Consider the following 19969-nt stretch of genomic DNA (forward strand, 5'->3'; position numbering starts at 1 on the left):
TTACCCCTTGTCCTGGCCCCGGGCACCACTGAGAAGAGCCTGGCCCCATCCTCCTGACACCCCCCCTTTCAGTATTGATAAGCGTTGATAAGATCCCCCTCAGTCTTCTCTTTTCTGACTAAAGAGACCCAAATCCCTCAGCCTTTCTTCACAAGAGAGGTGTTCCAGTCCCCTACTCATCTCCATAGCCCTTTACAGTCCCCTCTCCAGCAGGTCCCTGTCCTTGAACTGGGAAGCCCCAAACCCGAGGAGCCAGTCACTGCGGGTGCCTCCCGTGGCGGTGCCAGCGCTGCCGCGGCGGGTGCAGCCCCGTACCCAGAGGCACGTTGAGGCTCTTAACTTCTTGCTGCCAAGCTGTGAGCACCGTCGCGGCGCTCGCGCAGGCACAACGCTCAACCTCTGCGCTCCGGCGAGGGACTGGGCTGTTCCCGCAGCCCTCTGCCATCCCGTGGCTGGTTTGTGCTGCGCTCCAGGTGGGCACTCGCTTCCTGGCCAGGGGCCTCCGAGCTGCCCCACAGCTGCACGCACTTGCGCTTGCAAACCCAGTTGTTCTTGGCTCCCTGGCAAGACATCAAGGCTGCAGCCTTTCCCAGCAGCTGCGCCCATCACGGCAATTCCAGGAGGCTGTAAGCCGCAGGAGAAGACTCAAGTATTGCCTCCAGCCCTGCGTGACGTGCAGTGGCAGCGTTGCCAGCTCAGCCTGATCCCCAGGGGTTGGGGGACAGTCTGGTTGGGGATACCCACCCTATTTGTCACTGTGCCCTGGGGCAAAACGCCCTCATCTGGGCACGTACAGCATCTATACTCATGCACACCCAGAACAGGGTCCACTTATAACCAGTTGTCTCAGCAGAGCGCCAACCCCACAATGCGCCCGTGTCCTTCACTCCCATCCCAGGAGCAATGCCTGTCCCTATGCTGCATCCACAATGAAGCAACATCCCAGTCTGAAGGGACTGGAAAGCCTGGCCGGTTAAAAACTGGGGTGGGGGGGCTGCACCTGGTCAGCCTGAGCTGCATGGAAGCTACAGTTCTGCCAGGCCAGGACCAGCAGCATGAGGCCCTGGGGGGCTGTCTGGCACCAGGGCCTCTCAGAGGCTGGGGAGGTTGCTCATCATGCTGGAGTTGCTGGAGAGAGGTGCTCTGGGCCGGGCGTTCCATGCTACAGAGCTGCGGAAACTTTCCCGGTAACGCAGGGAGCTCTCTGTGGATGAGCCAGAGTTGATGTCTGTGATGACCAGGCAGTTCCCAGGCTTGCAAAGCCCAACCCTGACGCAGCAGCAGCACAGGAGGCTTCCCACAGCGCGGCGCACCTCCACGCTCCAGAGGGAGTAAATGACGGGGTTAATGCCCGAGTTGAGCATGGCCAGAGCCAAGGTCCAGTCCAGGTTGTGGAGGTGTGAGCAGGTCTGGGTCTCACAGAAGACGTCAAAGAGCAACAGGACAAAGAGTGGGCTCCAGCACATGATGAAGGCGCTCAGGATCATCAGCACAGTCTTGAGCAAGCGCATGGACCGTATGCGGCTGTGCCGAGAGCTGGTTTGCTTAGAGCTGGCCTGGACCAGCTGGAAGATGGAGATGTAGAGGCCGACGATCCCCAGGAGGATGATGCTGAACATGACTACGGAGAAAAGGATGTAGTTCTTGGAGTACAGAGGCAGGAGGACAGAGCAGGCATTGAAGTCGCACAGGCAGTTCCAGCCCAGCAGCGGGAGCAGTCCGATGATGAAAGCCAGCAGCCAAGAAGAAATGATCAGGGCACGTAAGCGCAGGGTCTTGCTGGCTTCATTCTCAGCGATTGGCCTTACCATGGCACTGTAGCGCTCGATGGCGGTCACAAGCAAGCTGAAGGTGGAGGCAGCCAGTGCGATGAAGAGGATGCCTTCCCGCAGGAACCAGAGCTGAGGTGAAAGCTGGAAGGTCTTCTTGCCCGAGAGGCAGAGATTAGAAAGATAGGCAATTCCTGCAAGCAGGTCGCTCACGGTGATGCTGGCAATGCAGGAGTAGACCCAGCGGCGGGCTCGCAGACACCGCAGGATGGCCAGCAGCACGAGCAGGTTCTCCAGGATGATGATGCAGCTGATGACGACAAAGGTTGTGCGGATGAGACCCATGCCCTCATCCCCAGACTGCCGGTTGGTCAGCTTGCCTGTGAAGTTGTAGTGCTGCAGGATGATGTTCACATTCCTCATGGCAGCCAGCTGCAGGCAGGAACCTTTCCTGTCGAGCAGGTCAAGTTTGAGCTCAGGATATTGAGCAGAGCCCAGTGGAAGGGGAAGGGAGCGATTTACCAGCCAGCTGGGCTCTGGACCATCCATCTTCTGAGCCTAGGTCAGCAGCCCAGGGATGCACGATGGAGCAACGGTTTGAGACGGGGTTTGGAGCAGAGCAGACCCTCTGTTTGAGGGCTGGAGGCAGCTGTGAGACTCTGCCACACAGGACGGGGTCTGATCCCAGCAGCCCCACCCAGCGCGGAGATGAGAGCGCCCTGTCTGCCAGCCCTGCGTCGCTGAAAGAACAAGGAGAGAGGAGGGTGAGGTGTTTTGTAAGTCCACGTATGAGTACGGGCTTCCTGTTGTTTAATAAAGTTTCCTGTTGTGATCTGGAGTATTGACATTGTTTCTAACAGCTCTCACCATTTCTCAGTAAGGGTCTGGCTGTTCTCAGCTTTGCTGTGGTGGTGAAGGTGGGACGTGAATGAAATAATGTCAGGCCCCTCTTTGAGGGGGCAGGCTGGGTCGAATGGGGTAACACCGCCCACCTTGATGGGCTGAACAAAGCCAAGTGCTGGCAAGAGCACCCAGACGGCCCGAGGCACTGAGTGCTTTGCCTTTCGTGGCATTATATGCACCCCTGAGCCTGGCAGAGAGCAACTGCCTCTTCAGCAGCTGCCCTGTGCACCACCCATGCCCAGATCCATCCCTCTCCAGGAGGAAGCTCCATTCTCTCACCCCTCTGGGCTCCTCTGTGGGCCCAGCTCCTACCAGTCTCTCGGGACACATCCGTCCCGGTCCCGTCCCGTCAAAGCAGCAAGTCCAGGCACCTGCGTGTCTGGGGCGAGGGCTCGGTTCCACCCAGTTCAAAGAAAACCAGCTCATCAAAGCCCTGCATGTGCCCTGACACTGCACCCTCCACCTTCAGCTCTCTGAGCACCCGCTAGAGATGGGTCAGGATCTTCCCGTTCTCTAAGTCACAGACAGGGAAACAGAGGCACAAAGCTGCTGCCTCTTGCCTGGAATTGCAGAATGTGCGAGGGGCCACCCTGGGACCAGAACCCAGGAGTCCCAGCATGATTGTCATGTTAATCATCACAGAATCACAGAATGTGTTGGGTTGGGAGGGACCTCTGAAGGCCATCCCGTCCAACCCCCTGCAGCGAGCAGGGACAGCTTGAACTAGATCAGGTCGCTCAGAGCCTCATCCAGCCTGGCCTTGAATGTCTCCAGGGATGGGGCCTCCACCCCCTCTCTGGGCCACCTGGGCCAGTGTCTCACCACCACAGTGTCTATCATTGACCTACTCCCCGCGTCTGCGAAATTTGACTGGAGAGAAAGTCTTGAAACGTGCTATTCCCAACCGCGGCAGTTGAATTTGCCTTATGACTCACCTGTCGTGAGTGGCCCGAGGCTCTTGCTGCCGGAGGGAGGTCCAGCAGCCCGCCGTGCTCTCCAGCTGCTCCTCTGAGGCCCGGCACGGAGTAGATTGCGGGGAGGGCTCCTTGTGCAAAATAAGCGAGGCTTCTACCTACCAAAGTGGAAAAAGGGAAGTTACAACATCAACCACATTTCAGTGCAAGATGGACCCCACCCAAAGCAGCTGCAAAGAGGCATTAGAGAAGAAAATAAAAGAGCGAGCACCTTTGAACTCAGGATCACAGCAGGAGCTGTGCCCTGCTTTCTGCTTTCACCTGTGTTCTCACTCCAGACTGGCACGAAGCCATGGTCCCCAAGTTGAAAGCAGAGCGGTGATTTCTACCGTCAGCACGGCAAGCAGGGAGTTGCCCTGGGAGCCCATCCGCTCTTGATGAGTGGCGAGATCCTAGCCCGGATCGCAGCCCAGGCAAGTGGAAAATGCAAAGGAGGTTCCTGCTGCGGGAAGGCGTGTGCAAGCAGGAGAGGTTCTCATCAAAAAGCTGAGGGATCCATCCTCCACATTCACCCTTTCCACTGGCGTTTTGGGCTTTTCTATCGTCGGCAGCGTAGAAAAGAAACTCGTGCTGATAAAGTCAGCACATGACCCCCAAGATCGAAGGAGCGGAAATCAGCAGGAAGACCGGGCCACGAGCGCAGCTCCGGCCAGAGAGCAGGGGTGCGAGGTTGCACACCCAGCACAGAGAGCACGCCCCCAAACGGGCCGGGCAGACGCTCCTGGCACGGCGCTGGAATCAAAAGGGTCAATGCGATTCTCGCACGTCACCCCTGCTTTATTCGGGCTTCGGGCTGAGCCTCCAGCCAATGCGTCTGCTCAGGACAGAACTGGTGGGGCGCCCCTAAAAGATCAGAGGATGGAGAAACTTGCCTGGTCAGGGGCCCTGAGTAGCTGCTCAAATAGCTGGCGGCATGTGAGAGAGACCTGACAGGAACGAGCCCTTCGTCAGGGGTGTCTGCGGAGGGTGCAGGGCGGGTGGGAGGCAAATGCTTTTGACGGCAGGAGGGCTTGAGGCAGAAAAGCAGCTGGGACAGCTCAACCCAAGGGGTGCCGGGTCTTCTGGACCATCAAAAGGCTCTTCCTAATGCCCCTTCCACAAGCACATCAGGTCAAGAGCTGTTGCAGTGAGACAAGACATTGTTCCTTGGTGTGTCCTGGCCTGTTTGGCCTCTCCGTAGCGGAGGGGACTGAGTTCTAGCGGAGGGGACTGGGTTCCCGCGAGGCACACCGCAGTTTCACAGCACGTCGCGAGGCGGGCCGGCTCTGGGAAGCTGCTTGAGCTTGTCCCAAGCCCTGGTGCAGCGCCTCTCGCTCCTGTCCCCAGCAGCCTGCAGAGCTCCCTGCCTCCTGGCGCGGCACCGCACGCCCCAAACACGGCTCCCACCGCACGTCCCACGGCCTGGGGTCCCCTCTGCTCCATGCAACCAGCTCAGCAGAGCGGGGCACAAGTGTCCCCCTCCGAGCTGCTGCCACCAGACACGGCTGGGGGCAAACCAGGCTCCCCCACGGCGGGGCACCCACACGAGGGAGAGTTCCTGTTGTTCTGCGGCAGCTCCCCATTGCTATCTGCACAGATGCAGGCTGAGCTTTATCTTGGTACTTCTCCCTTGCTACCGTTTCAGCTCAGATGTTCTTTCTTTGAAATGAAGGTTGGGGTGGGGGGGGAGAGACACCCCATCCTGCAACGTTTCTCATCTCTTTCCTTCAGATCAAGACCACAATCTGCTTGAAACTGCTTGCTAGCTGCTGAGTGCTGGGCTTCGAAGGACCAAGCCTACGGGGGCCAATTGCAGCCCCCCAAGCCTTCTGCCAGAGCCGTGGCCAGAGCGGGTGTTCACGGATGCTGAGATGAGGCGCCTTCGCGGCAGAAGCCCTGGAACCCCCTACTTGCCCGTCCCAAGGCCAACGGGAAGGCAAAAGCTCTTTGGCCCCAGAGGGAAGAGTTTGCAGACAGGGAGGCCCAGAGAGGAGCAGGGCAGGAGCAGCCCGCAGCCCGGCTCCCTGGGTTGGTGGCCCGCGGCCAGCGGCATGCCCGGTGACTCCTGCCCTGAGCCCACCTGCTCCCGCGAGGGCGTCCATCTCCAGATTGTGGGGGGCCACAAGCAGCTGCGGGGGAAAGACAGCAAGCTTCAAATGCAAGATAAAACATCAATGATTTCTGTTGAGGTTTTCCTGCTGTGCTGCTGCACGGTCCTGATTAAAACTTTTATTTTCAGACATTCTGGTGAAAAAAAAAAAAAAAAAAAAAAAATCCCTGGGTGAAGCTCTGTGGAGAGCTCTGCCTGGTGGGCCTAGCCAGGCGACCCCCCAGGCTGGCTCATGGGCAGCTGGTCGTCCCCATCTCTGTCCCACCCGCCCGTCCTGTCCCCTCTGTGTGGCCCCAGTGCCATTCAACGTCAGCCAAGGCATCCATTTGCCCGCAGGTGTTTTTCTGCTCCAGGAAGGGTGGAGTTGGTTTAAAAAAACGACTGCTTGCTCCTGGCGCTTGGTTGGTGGCATTTCCTAGCTTTGGTCTCTTCTACCGCGCAGCAGCAGGCGGGCAACTTTCCAGCGGCAAGTCCCAGTCTCCAAAGCGGCAGGATGCTTCTGGCCCCAGAAGGGAGCTGGGAAGAGCCAGCGGGGCCCCCCTGACTTGGGCTGACACCAAACGCTGGAGACCTGGCCCTTCACAGCGCTCCAAGAATCGTCCCAAGGAGCTGGGTGTCAGTCCGTCGAAATCGGGTGGTGGCGATGGTGGGTCTCTGTAGGAAAAGGGTCTCTGCAGTGCATCTCTGGATTTGAAGGAGAACAAGAACACGAAGGGGAAAGTTTCAGGATCACCTCCTTTAGACCACAGTCACGACTGTAAATGGCAAAGTTTTGTTGATTTTTTTTCTTCAAGTGCCTTTTCTTTAGAAATTTGCATTTCCTCAATGCAAAAACATTAAACGGAAAGCAAACAGCTTTATGAAATGCCCGCCTGCACCCCTCCTAAAAAAAAGATAGTTACTTGGACGTCAACCCAAAAAATCACATCATCGCTGGGCCGGCGCAGACCCCATCACACCTTCCCCCGCTTTGCGACGGGGTTGAGGTTTTGATCTTTTGGCTGGTCTGCGGCGGAAACCCTCAGTGGTGCCCGTAGGATGGGAGCTGCGGAAGAGCTCATCCCTCAGCATCCCACCGGGGTGAGCACGCCACGAACGCACGCTCCCGAGTCCGGCTGCTTCTTTACAGTGTGGTGTTTCGTGCAGCTCCCGACAGCCCCCGGTGATTGCCAGAAAACCAATCCCTCCCCTCCCTAGGTCTGGATGTAGGCCTGGGCAGCTGGAGAAGCTGGACCAAATGTCCCTGCTGGCTGCAGGGGGGGTTGGACTAGATGACCTTTAAAGGTCCCTTCCAACCCAACACATTCTATGATTCTGTGACCAGCTCAGTGCCTGTTCTCCAAACGCCAAGCCCAGTCCAGAGCTCTTCTACTGCACCTGGGACAAGCTCGGCTTTCCCCTCGCATCTTCTGCCCTGTGACCAGGTCTCCGGTGAGCAGACACCTTCCTCAGGAGGGAGGGAGCTGCACGGCGCTCCTGCCATCCCCACTCGGTGTGGCATGGCCAGCCATGGTCAGCGTGGTGTCACTGAGGCCACAAGGCTGCTCCAGAGGCCTGGCTGGAGCCTCTGGCCCAGGGTGGGCTGTGCAGGACCCATCAAACCCCTCATGTGGGCTCATCAACACCATGTTGGGTGCTGGTGGATGAGAAGCTCAGCGTGAGCAGGCAACGAGCGCTTGCAGCCCAGAAAGCCAACCACATCCTGGACCGCATCAACAGAAGCGTGGGCAGCAGGTCCAGGGAGGCGATTCTGCCCCTCTGCTCCGCTCTGGGGAGACCCCACCTGGAGCACTGCGTCCAGCTCTGGAGCCCTCAGCACAAGAAAGACATGGAGCTGTTGGAGAAGGGCCAGAGGAGGCCCCGGAGATGCTGGGAGGGCTGGAGCCCCTCTGCTGTGAGGACAGGCTGAGAGAGCTGGGGGGGTTCAGCCTGGAGAAGAGAAGGCTCCGGGGAGACCTTCCAGCCCCTTCCAGTCCCTAAAGGGGGCCTACAGGAGGATGGGGAGGGACTCTGGAGCAGGGACTGTAATGACAGGACGAGGGGGAACGGTTTCAAACTGAAGGAGGGGAGACTTAGATTGGATATCGGGAAGAAATTGTTTGCTGTGAGGGTGGTGAGCCCCTGGCCCAGGTTGCCCAGAGAAGCTGTGGCTGCCCCATCCCTGGAGGGGTTCAAGGCCAGGTTGGACGGGGCTTGGAGCAGCCTGGGCTGGTGGGAGGTGTCCCTGCCCAGGGCAGGGGGGTGGAACTAGATGGTCTTTAAGGTCCCTTCCAACCCGAACCGTTCTAGGATTCTATGATTCTATGTTAGACCCTCTGGGGCAGAGCCAAGCCCGACGCCAGACTCGCCCCCAGAAGAGCTGCTTCTTCCCGTGTCGGTGTGGCGATGGCGGGGAGGAACCAGCCCTCACCCAGGAAAGGGGCCGGGAGGGCTCCGCGTAAACAGCAGGGCGATGGCCGTGCAGGGCGGGCGGTGCCGGCACCAGGCGCAGGAAACGGGGCTGGTTTGACGCCCAACCTGAGCGCTGCAGAGGAAGGACAAGCAACACACCGTCCTGCGGTTAGTGCCGCCTGGCTGGGGCAGGGGCAACGCCTTTACCGGCAGCAGGGCTGGTGTCTGGAGAGCAGAAATCCATCCCAAGCACGGCTGCTCAGCGCCCCGTGCATCGCTTCCTCCAACCTGCTGTTTTCCCTCCCTGCCTGTTATGTGTAAGAATACGAAGCGGTTTTGGGGCAGAGAACTGCTGTCTGGTTTCTACCGTCTGCGGCAGAGCCTGGCCCTGGTACCGCTGACCCAAAGGCTGTTAGAGAGCGATAATTAAAACCAAACGGCCCCGGGCACCTGAGCTCGGAGCTCTCAGCTCACCACCACGGGGACCAAGGAGAAAGGAAGACCTTTGCGCGAGGTTTCTTGCAGGATACGGACTCATGGAGAGAGCTCACAGAGAGGAACGAGGGATCCGGGCGCAGTCAGAGCCCCGCATTCGGGAGGAAGGTTTTAATCAAACCAAAGCCCTGATGCCCGTGGACTTCCATGCAGGACAGCCCACGCTCCCGGCGCTCCCTGCCCGAGCTAGTACAGCCCAAGCACGAGCCCAGTGACTCTTCTGAAGTTCTGGAGACTGCTCTGGGCAGTAAGAGAGGGACGTATTTACCTGCTGGTTTGTTTATACCCGCACACATGCTCGGATTTTATTTCCAGGAACTGTTTCAGGGGTTTTCCATTCTCACACCACAGCCCTCCCTCAAACGCCCTCCTCCCAGCGATGCAGATTAACTGGCAGATAAGCCCGGCTGCCACCCTGCTGCCCTCCCGGGACACTTGCCCTGCCAGCTCGCCTGTGTGCCCCCAGCACGGCTACCCTGCTGTCAGCTTGCCCAGAGCCCCCCAGCTTCAAGCCCTGGCTGGGAACGATGAGGACTGGCCGGAGCAGAGGAGCATTGGGCCGCTCTGACCCATCGGACCCCTCATGTGAGCTCACCAGCGCCGCTTTGCACCCTCTGGGGCAGGGCCCAGCCCCATGCCAGACTCGGTCCCCAGAAGAGCGGCTCCTTCCCGTGCTGGTGTGGCGACGGCGGGGAGGAACCAGCCCTCACCCAGGAAACTGAGCCGGCTGCCGGAGGGCATCTTATCGGAGATGGCAAAACCGACCCAGGGCACGCCGCGGGCAGAGGCGGCGACAGCACCTACACACTGCGCTTGTGCCACGGCGCTGCCCGCGCAGGGCATGTCTGCCACCAAGCAGCGCCCTTCCCGCCTGCCAAAGGGGCTTCTAGGACGGATCTTCCTCCTCATCCGCTCTCCTTTGCTGGGAGCCTTGGAGCCGCACGTGCTTTTTCACCTGAAACGACACGCGGCAGGAAGGAAAGCTGGTGTCGTGTCTTGGGCAGGAACAGCTGAGTTTACACCACGTGTCGCAGACCTGCCTGAGGACTGGTAACCGGAGACTGCTCCAGAGACAGGGATTTAGGATTAATGCAAGCCCCAATTTCTTCAAGTGATGTGCAGACCCCTCAGGAGTGTTGACAGAAAGTGTCCCAGGGAATGGGCACACAGACAGGGTCTTTGGGTAGAAAAATCTCCCATAGCAGGACCAAGGATTCGGGAACAGGACGGGGCGGGGGGCAATGAAGCGTCAGAGCGATAATTGTTCTGTTGCCTTTGTCCACGAGGCCAGGAAGGGAGAGGTGCAGCAGGACCGGCGCTCAGTTTAGCATTTAACCAAATCAGACTTTCTTAGGGGCAAGGTGGAGACAACAATCACAGCCTGGTTTGCAGGTGATTTCGGGTCAGGGAAGGGAGAGGGCAGAGGGTCCGGAGCAGGGCGGATGGTCCCATTTGAAGAGAAGTGCCAGTGGCCAGATCAGCTGCAGAGGGGAAACCATAGAGGGGAAAGAGCGTCTGCAGTTGCTGGGCTTGGCAACAAAGTGTGACGTGACCTGACACCCCCAGGAGCAAGTGGCATGAGCTACTGAAGGTACGGTATGAGACAGCCTGATCGCCAGCGCTCGTAGACACCACGCTTTGAAGCAAGTGGGCATGTTTGCAAGGGCATGGAGCCATAGGACGAGGGGCAATGGTTTAAACTAGAGCAGGGCAGGGTTAGATCAGCCATGAGGAAGAAGTTCTTTACACGGAGGGTGGTGAGACACTGGCCCAGGTTGCCCAGAGAGGGGGTGGAGGCCCCATCCCTGGAGACATTCAAGGCCAGGCTGGATGAGGCTCTGAGCGACCTGATCTAGTTCAAGCTGTCCCTGCTCACTGCAGGGGGTTGGACGGGATGGCCTTCAGAGGTCCCTTCCGACCCAACACATTCTGTGATTCTATATTCTGTGAATTGTCCTGCAGCCAAACTGCGGGGAGAAACACTAACTCACACCTCAAAAATACCCTAGGACACCTCTCCCGGTCAGCATCCCGGGGGCTTTGGGACTGCGGCGTAACACGCTCTCTCTGCCCTGGCCTTTCTGTCCTGCTCTATCACTCATCAATCACAGCCTCAGGGCACATCGCCTGTGAGCAGGCCGGGGCGGCAGAGATGCAGATAGACCTGCAGGGATGCTGCGCTGCTCTGATTAGCACAATCAGGCCATCGCACATGGTTTCCTGGCTGCTGGGTACAGCTGGTCCCTGGCTATAAAACCAGCCCTTGGGCACTGGGAAACTCAGACTTCCACACATCTTGGAAGGAGCGTCCAGCTGCGGGAAGAGATGTGCCAGCCCCAGCCGCCGCTGCTGGCCCTGCTGCTCCTGCTTTCCTCCTGCCTGTGCGCCGACGGCAGTAAGCTGGGGTGCCGCAACCTGCCACGAGCGAAGCTGCTGGTCTGGGCTCCGGCCGCAGCAGCCAGGGGCTCACCCTGCGGCGGGGTGTCTTGCAGGTGCTCTACGGGATCAGATTGTGGGGGGCCACGAGGCTCAGCCCCACTCCCACCCTTACATGGCGTACCTGAAGTTAGGGACATCATCCTGCGGAGGCTTCCTGGTGGCCCCTGACTGGGTGATGACAGCCGCACACTGCACGGGGTGAGTACTTCGTACAGGGGCTTTATGCCTTTCTTCCTCCCCCAACCTGTGAGTGACGTCCATCACTGGAGTAATTTTGGAGCAGGCTCCTCTTCCTCCTCCGCTGAGCGGCTCTCTCCACCTGCCTGCAAAAGGGGAGGGACGCGGGTGAGACCCAACCTGTTTCCCCCCTTCTCCCCTCTGCTGCCACGGCCTGGAATGCCACAGTCATCCTGGGGGCTCACAACATCCTCGCACCAGAAACGACCCAGCAGGTCTGGGGAGTTGTCAGATACCACCCACACCCGGAATACAACCCCGACACCGTGTCTAACGACATCATGCTGCTCAAGGCAAGGCGGTCCCGCAGCGGGTCGGCGGGTCGAGCGGGGCTGTGGGTCTGGCAGGGTCGGGGCAGAGCACGTCCACGCTGTCAGCTCCATCCGCAAACCACCAGGTGCCGTGGCCCCTGAGTGCTGGAGGCAGGCAGGAACAGGAGGGAGCTGGGAGGGAATGGTGGGCAGGGCTTGGAGCCACATGCCCTATTTGCAGCCGCTCGCCAGAGCTCGCAGCGCTGTGTGTCCCGCTAGACCTCCCCTACTTCTGCGCACAAAGCGTCCTTCAGCTGTTCTGCTCACCGCCTTCTCCAAAACCCCTGCTTTCTCCCAGCTGACGGCGAAGGCCACACTCAATGACTACGTCAAGACCATTCCACTGCCCAAGACCAGCAGCGACCTCCCCACGGGCACGAAGTGCAGCATAGCCGGCTGGGGCATGATCGATAACGACCAGGCGACCAACAGGCTCTTTGAAACCAAAGTCTCCATCTACAGCCGCAGGAAATGCATCCGCTTCTATCCGCATCTCAGCACCGGCATGGTCTGTGCCGGCAGCTTCCACGAGCTGAGGGATTCCAGCCAGGTAGGGGCTGCGATGGGCTGGGGGCTTGGCCGGGGGCTGGCTGGCTCCCATAGCAGGGGCCGCTGCTGGCACAGGCTCGGCTGGTTCCCAGGAGAGGTGACAAGCATTTGATTTGTGGCTCCCGTGAGGACTAGCTCTCTGGGTGCCCTGAAGCCACGGTCCAGCGCAGCCCCAGGGGCTCCGGGGTGGACGCACGGGGCAGGCGCAGCCGCAGATCCGGATCAGAGACATGGCCCTGCTGGCGGTGCCTGGGCAGGGACGGACCAAGAAACCTGTTCCCACAGGGAAGAGACCTCTAAAACCAGCCTCTCATCTGTCCTCAGGGAGATTCTGGTGGGCCCCTGGTATGCAAGAAGGTGGCACAAGGCATCGTTTCCTTCGGGCACAACAGCCCGCCCGGCGTCTACACCCGCATCTCCAACTACCTGCCCTGGATCAAAAAAATCATGAAGAAGTAGCAGCAGCAGCAGCAGCATTTGCTCCAGCATCGGTGCGGCCCTGGAGACTGCGCTGTTTTCCTTCCTGCCCCTGCCGAAGGCTTGACTCCCTCCTCTCTCCTCGGGAACCCGAGTCACCCCATCAGCGCACACAAGGGTCCCCTTCTTTCTGTTCGGAGGCTGCTGGCTGTCCCACTCGCTGCCCATCTCGGGCAGCCAGCTCAGGGCCGCGTTAAATCCCCTGGCAGAAGCGGGGATCGTCCCAGGTGGCACCGAAAAAGGCTGTGCTACAACGGACCCCATTTCCTTCCGAGATAACCCCGTCCCTGCTTGAACCTTACCGCACTTCAGACACCCACAGTAAACTCAGAGCTGCGCTTCCCCGTGTACGTCTTATTTCCCGTACCTTGCCCCGGGGAGAAAGGAGGGGGGTCTGGGTGGTGAAAGCGGGGGGTCAGCCCGTTGGGATAGGGGTGGTCACAGCCCTGCACCCACCGAACCGCTGGCACACGCTGGGGACGAGAGCGACGGTCGCCCTTCCAGGGGTCACGGGGACGAGTGTGTTGCAGGAGGAGGAACTGCCCGGGTAAAAGTGGGCTGGGAAAAGTGACGCGCGCACACCCCGCGCACCGACTTCAGCGACGCCAGCACCTGCCTGGGAGCAGCTGACAGCCAGGGTCTGGTGTGCCAGCAGGTACCAGGGGTCAAAAGCTGCCATTCCCTGCGAAGCGATGACTGTCCCCTCTGCAGGGACGTCACCCTCGCCTGGGAGATGTTGCACCCTAGGACACAGGGCGGCAAGGACAGCAGGCTGTGTCATGGGGAAACCAGGCTAATCTTTTCATCTGTTTTAGCTGTAAGAGGCACCAGTAGGTGAAGGGAGCTGAACTTTTTGTGGACTGTGCTGTTTCTGTCCCCACCGCCTCGGGCATAGGGCAGGCGGTGGCTGAGATCCCAGGGATGGGGCTTTAGGATCCCAGAGAGGTGACATACTCCAGGCCCCAGCTTGTTGCACACCAGCGCTTTCAGCCTTTGCCTCTGCTGTTCTCCAGCAGCCACAGTCCTCCATCTCCTGAACAGCAACACGACGTCCTGGGTACAGACATGGATACGGTCTCTGAAAGGGTTGATAAAGGACCTGGGCTCACCGAAGCGCCTGACCCCATGCCACCTCCTCCTTTCCTCCCATGCCAGCTGTAGCGGGAGAGCCCGGCTCTCCCTGGAGAAGGCAAGGGCAAGCCCCAGCTGGGAGCCGTCTGCTGTGGAGCTCACGACTCTCCCCTCAGCCGAGCGATGCTCAGAGATGAGCTTCTCCTCCCCACAAAGGATGCTCCGGCGCTGGTTTCGGACAGCCCGAATACCTCGCACCAGCCCCCCACTTCCATGGCCTGCACCAGGTGTAAAGCACCTGCCTAAACTCTGGGCCCTGCTTTCCTTCCTTCCAGCTAGTTTCTGCTGGCGTCTCTCACATACAGATAGGAGAGCGCTCGACGCTTTCCTGGAGGAGATAAGAAGGGGCAGAGCCAGGGCATTTTGTACATAACCGAGCCGCAGAACTCCCTGGTGCAGGACGACAGCTGTCTGCGGGAGTTCAGGAGGAGACCAGACCGGTTCGCTGCGGGGAAACCCAGCGGTGGATTTTAAACATACAGAAACTATGTGCAATTCAAGGGAACGGGATGCTCGCCCTGTTCTCATAGTCCTTCCTAGGCTCCCGCTAGCCACCTCTGTCAGAGGGAGGAAACCGCCTGCGGTCTGGCCCTGACTGTCCCTGTTCTTCCCTGGAACGAAGGGACGTCACCGTCGCCTTTGCCTTCAGCACCCATGGGGAAACTGAGAAGGGTCCATGGTTTGGGCTTCTGCTAACAGCTGCTATCAGCTAGGAAATCTGCAAATGAAAAGGCTGCAACTGCTTATCTTCGTAGCGCAAATCTTTGTCACGTCAGGGTTTTCCTTGAAGCTCCAGCTGCTGCAGTCTTTGCACGAGAATGGCAGGTTTTAGCTTAAAAATGGGTTTTGCCCTGTGGTACTGGGGGCAGACAGGAAAGTAAATTTACTGGCAGTCAGTGAGGGCAGCGAAAGATGAAAGACGTAACAGCCCCATTTTGTCACAGCCGGAAGGAACCGCTGCTGCGGAAGATGCCCATCTTCCACCTTCCCCAGAGCCGGGCACTGGTGCCAGCGGGGAGCGAAGGGGACATCCCGGGGCCGGAGGTGGGGGAGTGTGATGGGTGATTTGCCACCAGCCCTCCCAGCAGGGCCCCTCTCACCAGGGGCTGGAGGAGCAGGAGGTGCAGGTGCCGGGAAGACAGATCCCCGCCACGCACCGCAGACAGGCACCCGGCACCGGTTTGGGATTTAGGAACGGCCGCCTGGCAGGGTGGGGGCGGCGCTGGCTGCCACACGCTTGGACGCGACCCTTCCCAGAGGAACAAGACCAGCTTGAGGGAGACGTGCCATGGGTTATCTCTAGCTAGCGAAGGGGCAGAATCCCAAACCTGCCTCCCTCGTCTCCCTCCACCCTCAACACATCACGGGTAAAGTGAGCCCCTGCCCAGGGTGAGGGAAGCGTCCTCCTGCCTCCTCTCACGTTGGCTGGTAAGAGACAGCGAACTCCCCTATTTACATCTGGAAAGAAACACTTAAAATGGTGTCTTTTGCTGTACAAAGTAAAACCCTCAGCAGCCGGTGCAGAGCAGAGACCTCCCGGCAGCAGCAGCGGTCAGGCTGCTGCGGGCCACGCTCGTGAAGCTGCCGTAACGTCTCCTTGCCCTCAGGTAGCCACGTCCAGCGTGGTGTTATAAACCCACTCGCACCCATTTTGCTCTATTAGCCAGGACCACACGTCCTGAGGAGATGCGGGAGGGTTCTCAGCCGCCGCTGCGTGGTCTTTGGAACTGGTGCATCGAGTGAAAGAAATCTCGTTCTTGCAAGGCTCGTGATAAAAATCAAGAGAGTTTGCAAGTGTCCAACAACAAATACGAGCTGCAAGGGAAGACCCCACCGGCAAAGCGATGAGGATGGATGTGCTCCCTATAGCTTCCAGCTCAAAGGCAATGGGTTAACGTTGGCTCTGGGTTTAGAAGGACGTCAGATACCCCACATCGGGCCCAACACGAAGGTGGGTTGATGCCCAAGGCTAAGGCTGACTGAATTCCCCTCTCAGATCGCTGAGGCACGCAATTTGCAGATAGATTAATCAGATGAGTCTGCCTTCTGTGGTTTCCTGGAGTCTGGTCTCATGCTATAAAACCTTGCTGGGAGCAGGAAGAGACCCTATCTGCAGCCTTACCTCCGAGGGATCCGCCGAAGCCGAGAACGCTACGATGAAGCACCTGCAGAAGCTGCTGCTCTCCCTCCTGCTGGTGACATGCCCCCCAGGCAAAGCCGGTAAGTGGAGGGTCCCAGGGGCGGGGAGGGGGCTGGGGAAGGAAGAGCCCCAGGCAGCACGTCCTGCGTCCTCCGACCCCCTCATCCTCGGTCCCGTTCATTGTAGGTTATTCCTGGAATCGGATGGTGGGAGGAGGTGGACCCGGGACCCGCTACACGCCCTACGTGGCCTACCTGCAAGGAAGCAACAACCAGTTCTGTGCAGGCTTCCTCGTGGCCCCGAACTGGGTGATGACCGCGGCTCAGTGCTTCAAGTAAGTTTTTGCTGCGTTCGAACAGCACCTGGCGCGAGGAGACGGTCGCGCTGCCATGGTCGGGCTAACATCTCCCAGATGGAGGGCTAACGGGCCGAGTCGCTTCCTTCCCGGCTGTGCCCAAACTCTTTCCCCAGCGGGGAGTGCTGGGACAGAGAGGCTGTGGGGGCCAGCACCGAAAGAGCAGGGGACCGTCTGCAGCTCTCCCTCGAGCCATCCTCCCCCCAGCCCTCCCCAGCCCATATTCAGACACTTACCTTTGGTTTTATGTCCCCCTCCGTGACTCATTTTCTTCTTGCCAGACGTCCACAATGAGAAGTCCGACCGGCTTCTTCCCTCGCTGTCCCTGACCTGGCGTAGCAGCGATTGCTGGTGCCAGGCTTTGCCCTTTCTGCCACCGAAGATTGTTATCAGAATTAATAATCTCTTATGAGCAAGGTGCTTTCCCAGCTCTCTTCCATCCCTCCGGCTGGAGAAACCGGGGCATGGAAACTGGATTTCCTAGCTGTGCGTGACCCTGGGCGAGGCCGCTGCGCTCCTCGGCGCCGACGGCTCTGCCCCGGTGCCAGTGACCCGGGCTCGGGGCCGGTCCCCGCAGCTGAGCGGCAGAAAGGAGGGCCAGCAGAACCCAGAAGCCCGGATGCCCAAATCCCACCTGTTAGATAGAGAGGGACTCCCACCCGCACCCAGGGTCCCTCCCGATTTTCCTAAGGCAGCCCCTTCTGCAGACGATGTAGAGGCCAGCAAAGGTACGCTGGCACAGAGCGGGGTCCTGGTTCGGAAATCCCCCCTTGGAAGCCTGGACCGACAGTCCACGTAGCTTAGAACGCAGCAGCAGCGTCGGGCCAAACCCCCTCAGCTCCAGAGCCAGAGGTAAAGTAACCCCCGCAGAGCTCCGGTCTGTCATTCGGAAACTTGCTCTGGCTCTCGGCTGGGCGCGTTCCCCGGCAGAGCTCCTTCCTCCCAACATTCTTCTTTAAAGCCCAGCTGGTCCCTCCTGGCCGTGCCCCCGGGAGATGCGCCTCAGCGTTAACCAGGGAAGACAGGAGAAAGCTAATGACCTGCACCGTGCTTGGTTTTACCAGATACAAACCTCTGACCGTCATCCTTGGAGCCCACACGGTCCAGAGGAAAGAGGAAAGCTGGCAAATATTCGAAGTCCAAGAGTACCACTGCCACCCGGGCTTCACGAATGCCAGGAAGGGAAATGACATCCTCTTGCTGAAGGTAACGGCTGCCTGGAGCGCCCGCGCGGCCCCGTCTGCCTGCCGTGCAGGGCTGGGCCCTAACCCCGGAGCAGGAGGGGACAGCCTTTGTCACACGACGTTTACAGACCAAGCACTTATTTCTGCGTTTTCTGTCCCCTTGCCCAGCTGAAAGGCAATGCCACCAGCAACGAATACGTCAGGGCCATTTCCTTTGAAAAATCAAAGGTCTCTAGCGGGACCGAGTGCTGCATAGCTGGCTGGGGCCACAAAGCAACCACGGCCGCCTATCGCGAAGCCACCGTCACCATCGTCAAACAAAGGGACTGCCTCACCTACAACCCCGGACTCGCTGACAACTTGATTTGTGGCCGCAGTGGATCCGCTGGGGTGCCCGAAAAGGTCAGTCTCTGAACTTGGGGAGCAGGAGGCTGCGGGGGAGGTTTCAGCCAGGTGCCGGGCACAAACCTGATGTGGGCTAAAAAAAAAAAGACCCCGGACCTGGTGGGTCCTTTCTGGTGCGAGGGTGTTGTGAGCTCCCAGGGTGACTGTGGCATTCCTGGCCGTGGCAGCAGAAGGGAGAAGGGGGAAAACAGGTTGGGTCTCACCCACGTCCATCCCCTTTTGCAGGTTTTTTCACAGACAAGGTAGTGCCTAAAATGATTTCTTGTTGTCCCCTCGCCGTCCCCCTCGCTTGCTGTCCCGGCACGAGAGGGGTCCTGGGTCTTGATCTCCACAGATCAACCCCTCGGGGGGTCAGCAGCGTTCCTGCTGCCTGCAGGCATCACGCTTGTGCTCAGCCCTGGGCGAAGCAGGAGGGACAAAGGGATCCTTGTCTTCCCGCAGCGGGGACATCGGGGTCTGCTGCAGCACCACAGTTTGGCTGAGAGGGGTTTGCCCTGAACCTCGCGGCTGGTCTGAGCGCGTTTTTCTGCCAGCAGAAGGGCAGAAATGAAGCAATATCTTAAGCTTCAGTGTTTGCCCAGCTGTGGTTGTGCTGGGTCCCGGACAAAACTCCCAATGGTCCCTTTTGGACCTGGAGCCATCCGCATCCATTGTGAGTCCAGGCTTCTCCTGGGAAAGCTCTGTCCTGACGTTTGCAGCCTCCGTGTTCTTTGCAAACGCACCCTTTTCCTGGGGACCCCACGTGAATCAACGCTCATCCCTCTCCTCCTTCATTTTACAGCACGATGCCGGGGATCCGCTTATCTGCAACAACAAAGCCTATGGCATCTTCTCCTATAGGCATAACAATTGGCCCGGTTTCTACACGCACATTGCTCCTTACCTTCCCTGGATCAACAACGTCATGAAGTGAGCGTGACCCCTGCTCTCCCCGCAGCTCCTGCCCTGGAAAACTCACGCTTGGGGGTCCCACAGCTCACCTGCTTTTCCTTCCTTTCTTCCTGGGAAACGTCTTCCACCGATCCTCACGGACACGGCGAGGAACTTCTCTCTGGCGAAGCCAAACCACAGCAGGCTTGGCGCCGCGGTTGCACCTCGGCTGCGTTTGTTCCCTGGGCGAGCCGGAGGGCGCCCGGCCCACGCTTCCCTGCTCTGGTTGACCCCTTTGCCAAGGCGCTGGTGGCTACGGCTCTAGAAAGGAAGCAGCAGAACAGCCCTGAGCGGGGTGAGAGTAGCTGCTGGGGTGTCCGCCGCGCTTTGGGGAAGGCAGTACAACTAGATCGGGGGGATCCAAAGAGCAGCCTCCCCCCTGCCCCTTGCATCTGTGACACCTGCGTCTCCTTCGCCCGAGCCCTGGGCTTAGAGGGCGGCCCCAGCTCCGAGGGGGACACTTTCAGCTCCTGCTTCACTGCTGCTGCTCTCCCCTACCTCTGAGACCCGCTGCCTCCTTTCTCCCCTCCTGCTGTAGCTCCAGCGCTGTAAGAATACATAAAAACAATAAATAATATCTGCATTGACAACCTTTTTCCTTCCGTGATTTGGATTTCTCTCAGCCGCCAGCTCCAGTCCTGAACAGCTCGGAAGAAAGTCGCTGCTCGAAGAGCTGAATCCCAAGCTGGATGTTTCTCCCCAGCCTTGTTCTGTCCCACCTAAACCCCCAGGAGAGGTGCCCAGCCCGGTTCTCAGGGCTCCTCTCCCCAGTCCGGAGCGCTCGGCAAAACCAAAAAAGACGGCAATCGGTCGTCTCCTGGCAGGAGATTGTCTTCCCCCGTGTGCTGCAGCGTGAGCAGGCGGGAGAGAAGAGCTACGCAGGGGAGGGGGCACTGACAGGGGGTCCCCGGCGCTATGGGAGCGTTTGCCACACGTGCCCACAGTGTTGCTCAGGGGTAGAATTCATAGAAGCTGTTGGGTCGGAAGGGACCTCTAAAGGCCATCCCGTCCAACCCCCTGCAGCGAGCAGGGACAGCTTGAACTAGATCAGGTCGCTCAGAGCCTCATCCAGCCTGGCCTTGAATGTCTCCAGGGATGGGGCCTCCACCCCCTCCCTGGGCAACCTGGGCCAGTGTCTCACCACCCTCCGTGTAAAGAACTTCTTCCTAATGTCTAATGTCTATTATGTC

The 19969-nt window shown here is 59.2% G+C and overlaps 3 protein-coding genes across 3 annotated transcripts; 2 read left to right on the top strand and 1 right to left on the bottom strand.

Annotated features, from left to right (window-relative positions):
• Positions 1 to 944: 944 nt before the first annotated feature.
• On the bottom strand, positions 945 to 3690 carry S1PR4 (sphingosine-1-phosphate receptor 4). Its single transcript, XM_074565546.1, has 2 exons — positions 3608 to 3690; positions 945 to 2509 (listed from the first exon to the last, which is right to left on the bottom strand). Exon 2 carries the CDS (start codon positions 2316 to 2318, stop codon positions 1092 to 1094), a length of 1227 nt encoding a protein of 408 aa, XP_074421647.1. The 5' UTR covers positions 2319 to 2509; positions 3608 to 3690; the 3' UTR covers positions 945 to 1091.
• A 7232-nt stretch (positions 3691 to 10922) lies between these two features.
• On the top strand, positions 10923 to 12860 carry LOC141734170 (duodenase-1-like). The gene is given in 5 exon segments (XM_074565547.1): positions 10923 to 11016; positions 11114 to 11269; positions 11466 to 11590; positions 11907 to 12158; positions 12482 to 12860. Coding segments are annotated over 5 exon segments (738 nt in total). The 5' UTR covers positions 10923 to 10946; the 3' UTR covers positions 12617 to 12860.
• Positions 12861 to 15798: 2938 nt separating this feature from the next.
• On the top strand, positions 15799 to 19218 carry LOC141734076 (granzyme G-like). The gene is made up of 5 exons (XM_074565326.1): positions 15799 to 15985; positions 16092 to 16239; positions 17325 to 17466; positions 17613 to 17846; positions 18631 to 19218. The coding sequence occupies exons 1-5, from the start codon at positions 15799 to 15801 to the stop codon at positions 18760 to 18762; spliced, it is 843 nt and encodes a 280-aa protein (XP_074421427.1). The 3' UTR covers positions 18763 to 19218.
• The last annotated feature ends 751 nt before the right edge of the window (positions 19219 to 19969 follow it).

The sequence above is a fragment of the Larus michahellis genome, chromosome 23 (genome assembly GCF_964199755.1).
Source record: "Larus michahellis chromosome 23, bLarMic1.1, whole genome shotgun sequence".
Lineage (NCBI taxonomy): Eukaryota > Metazoa > Chordata > Aves > Charadriiformes > Laridae > Larus > Larus michahellis.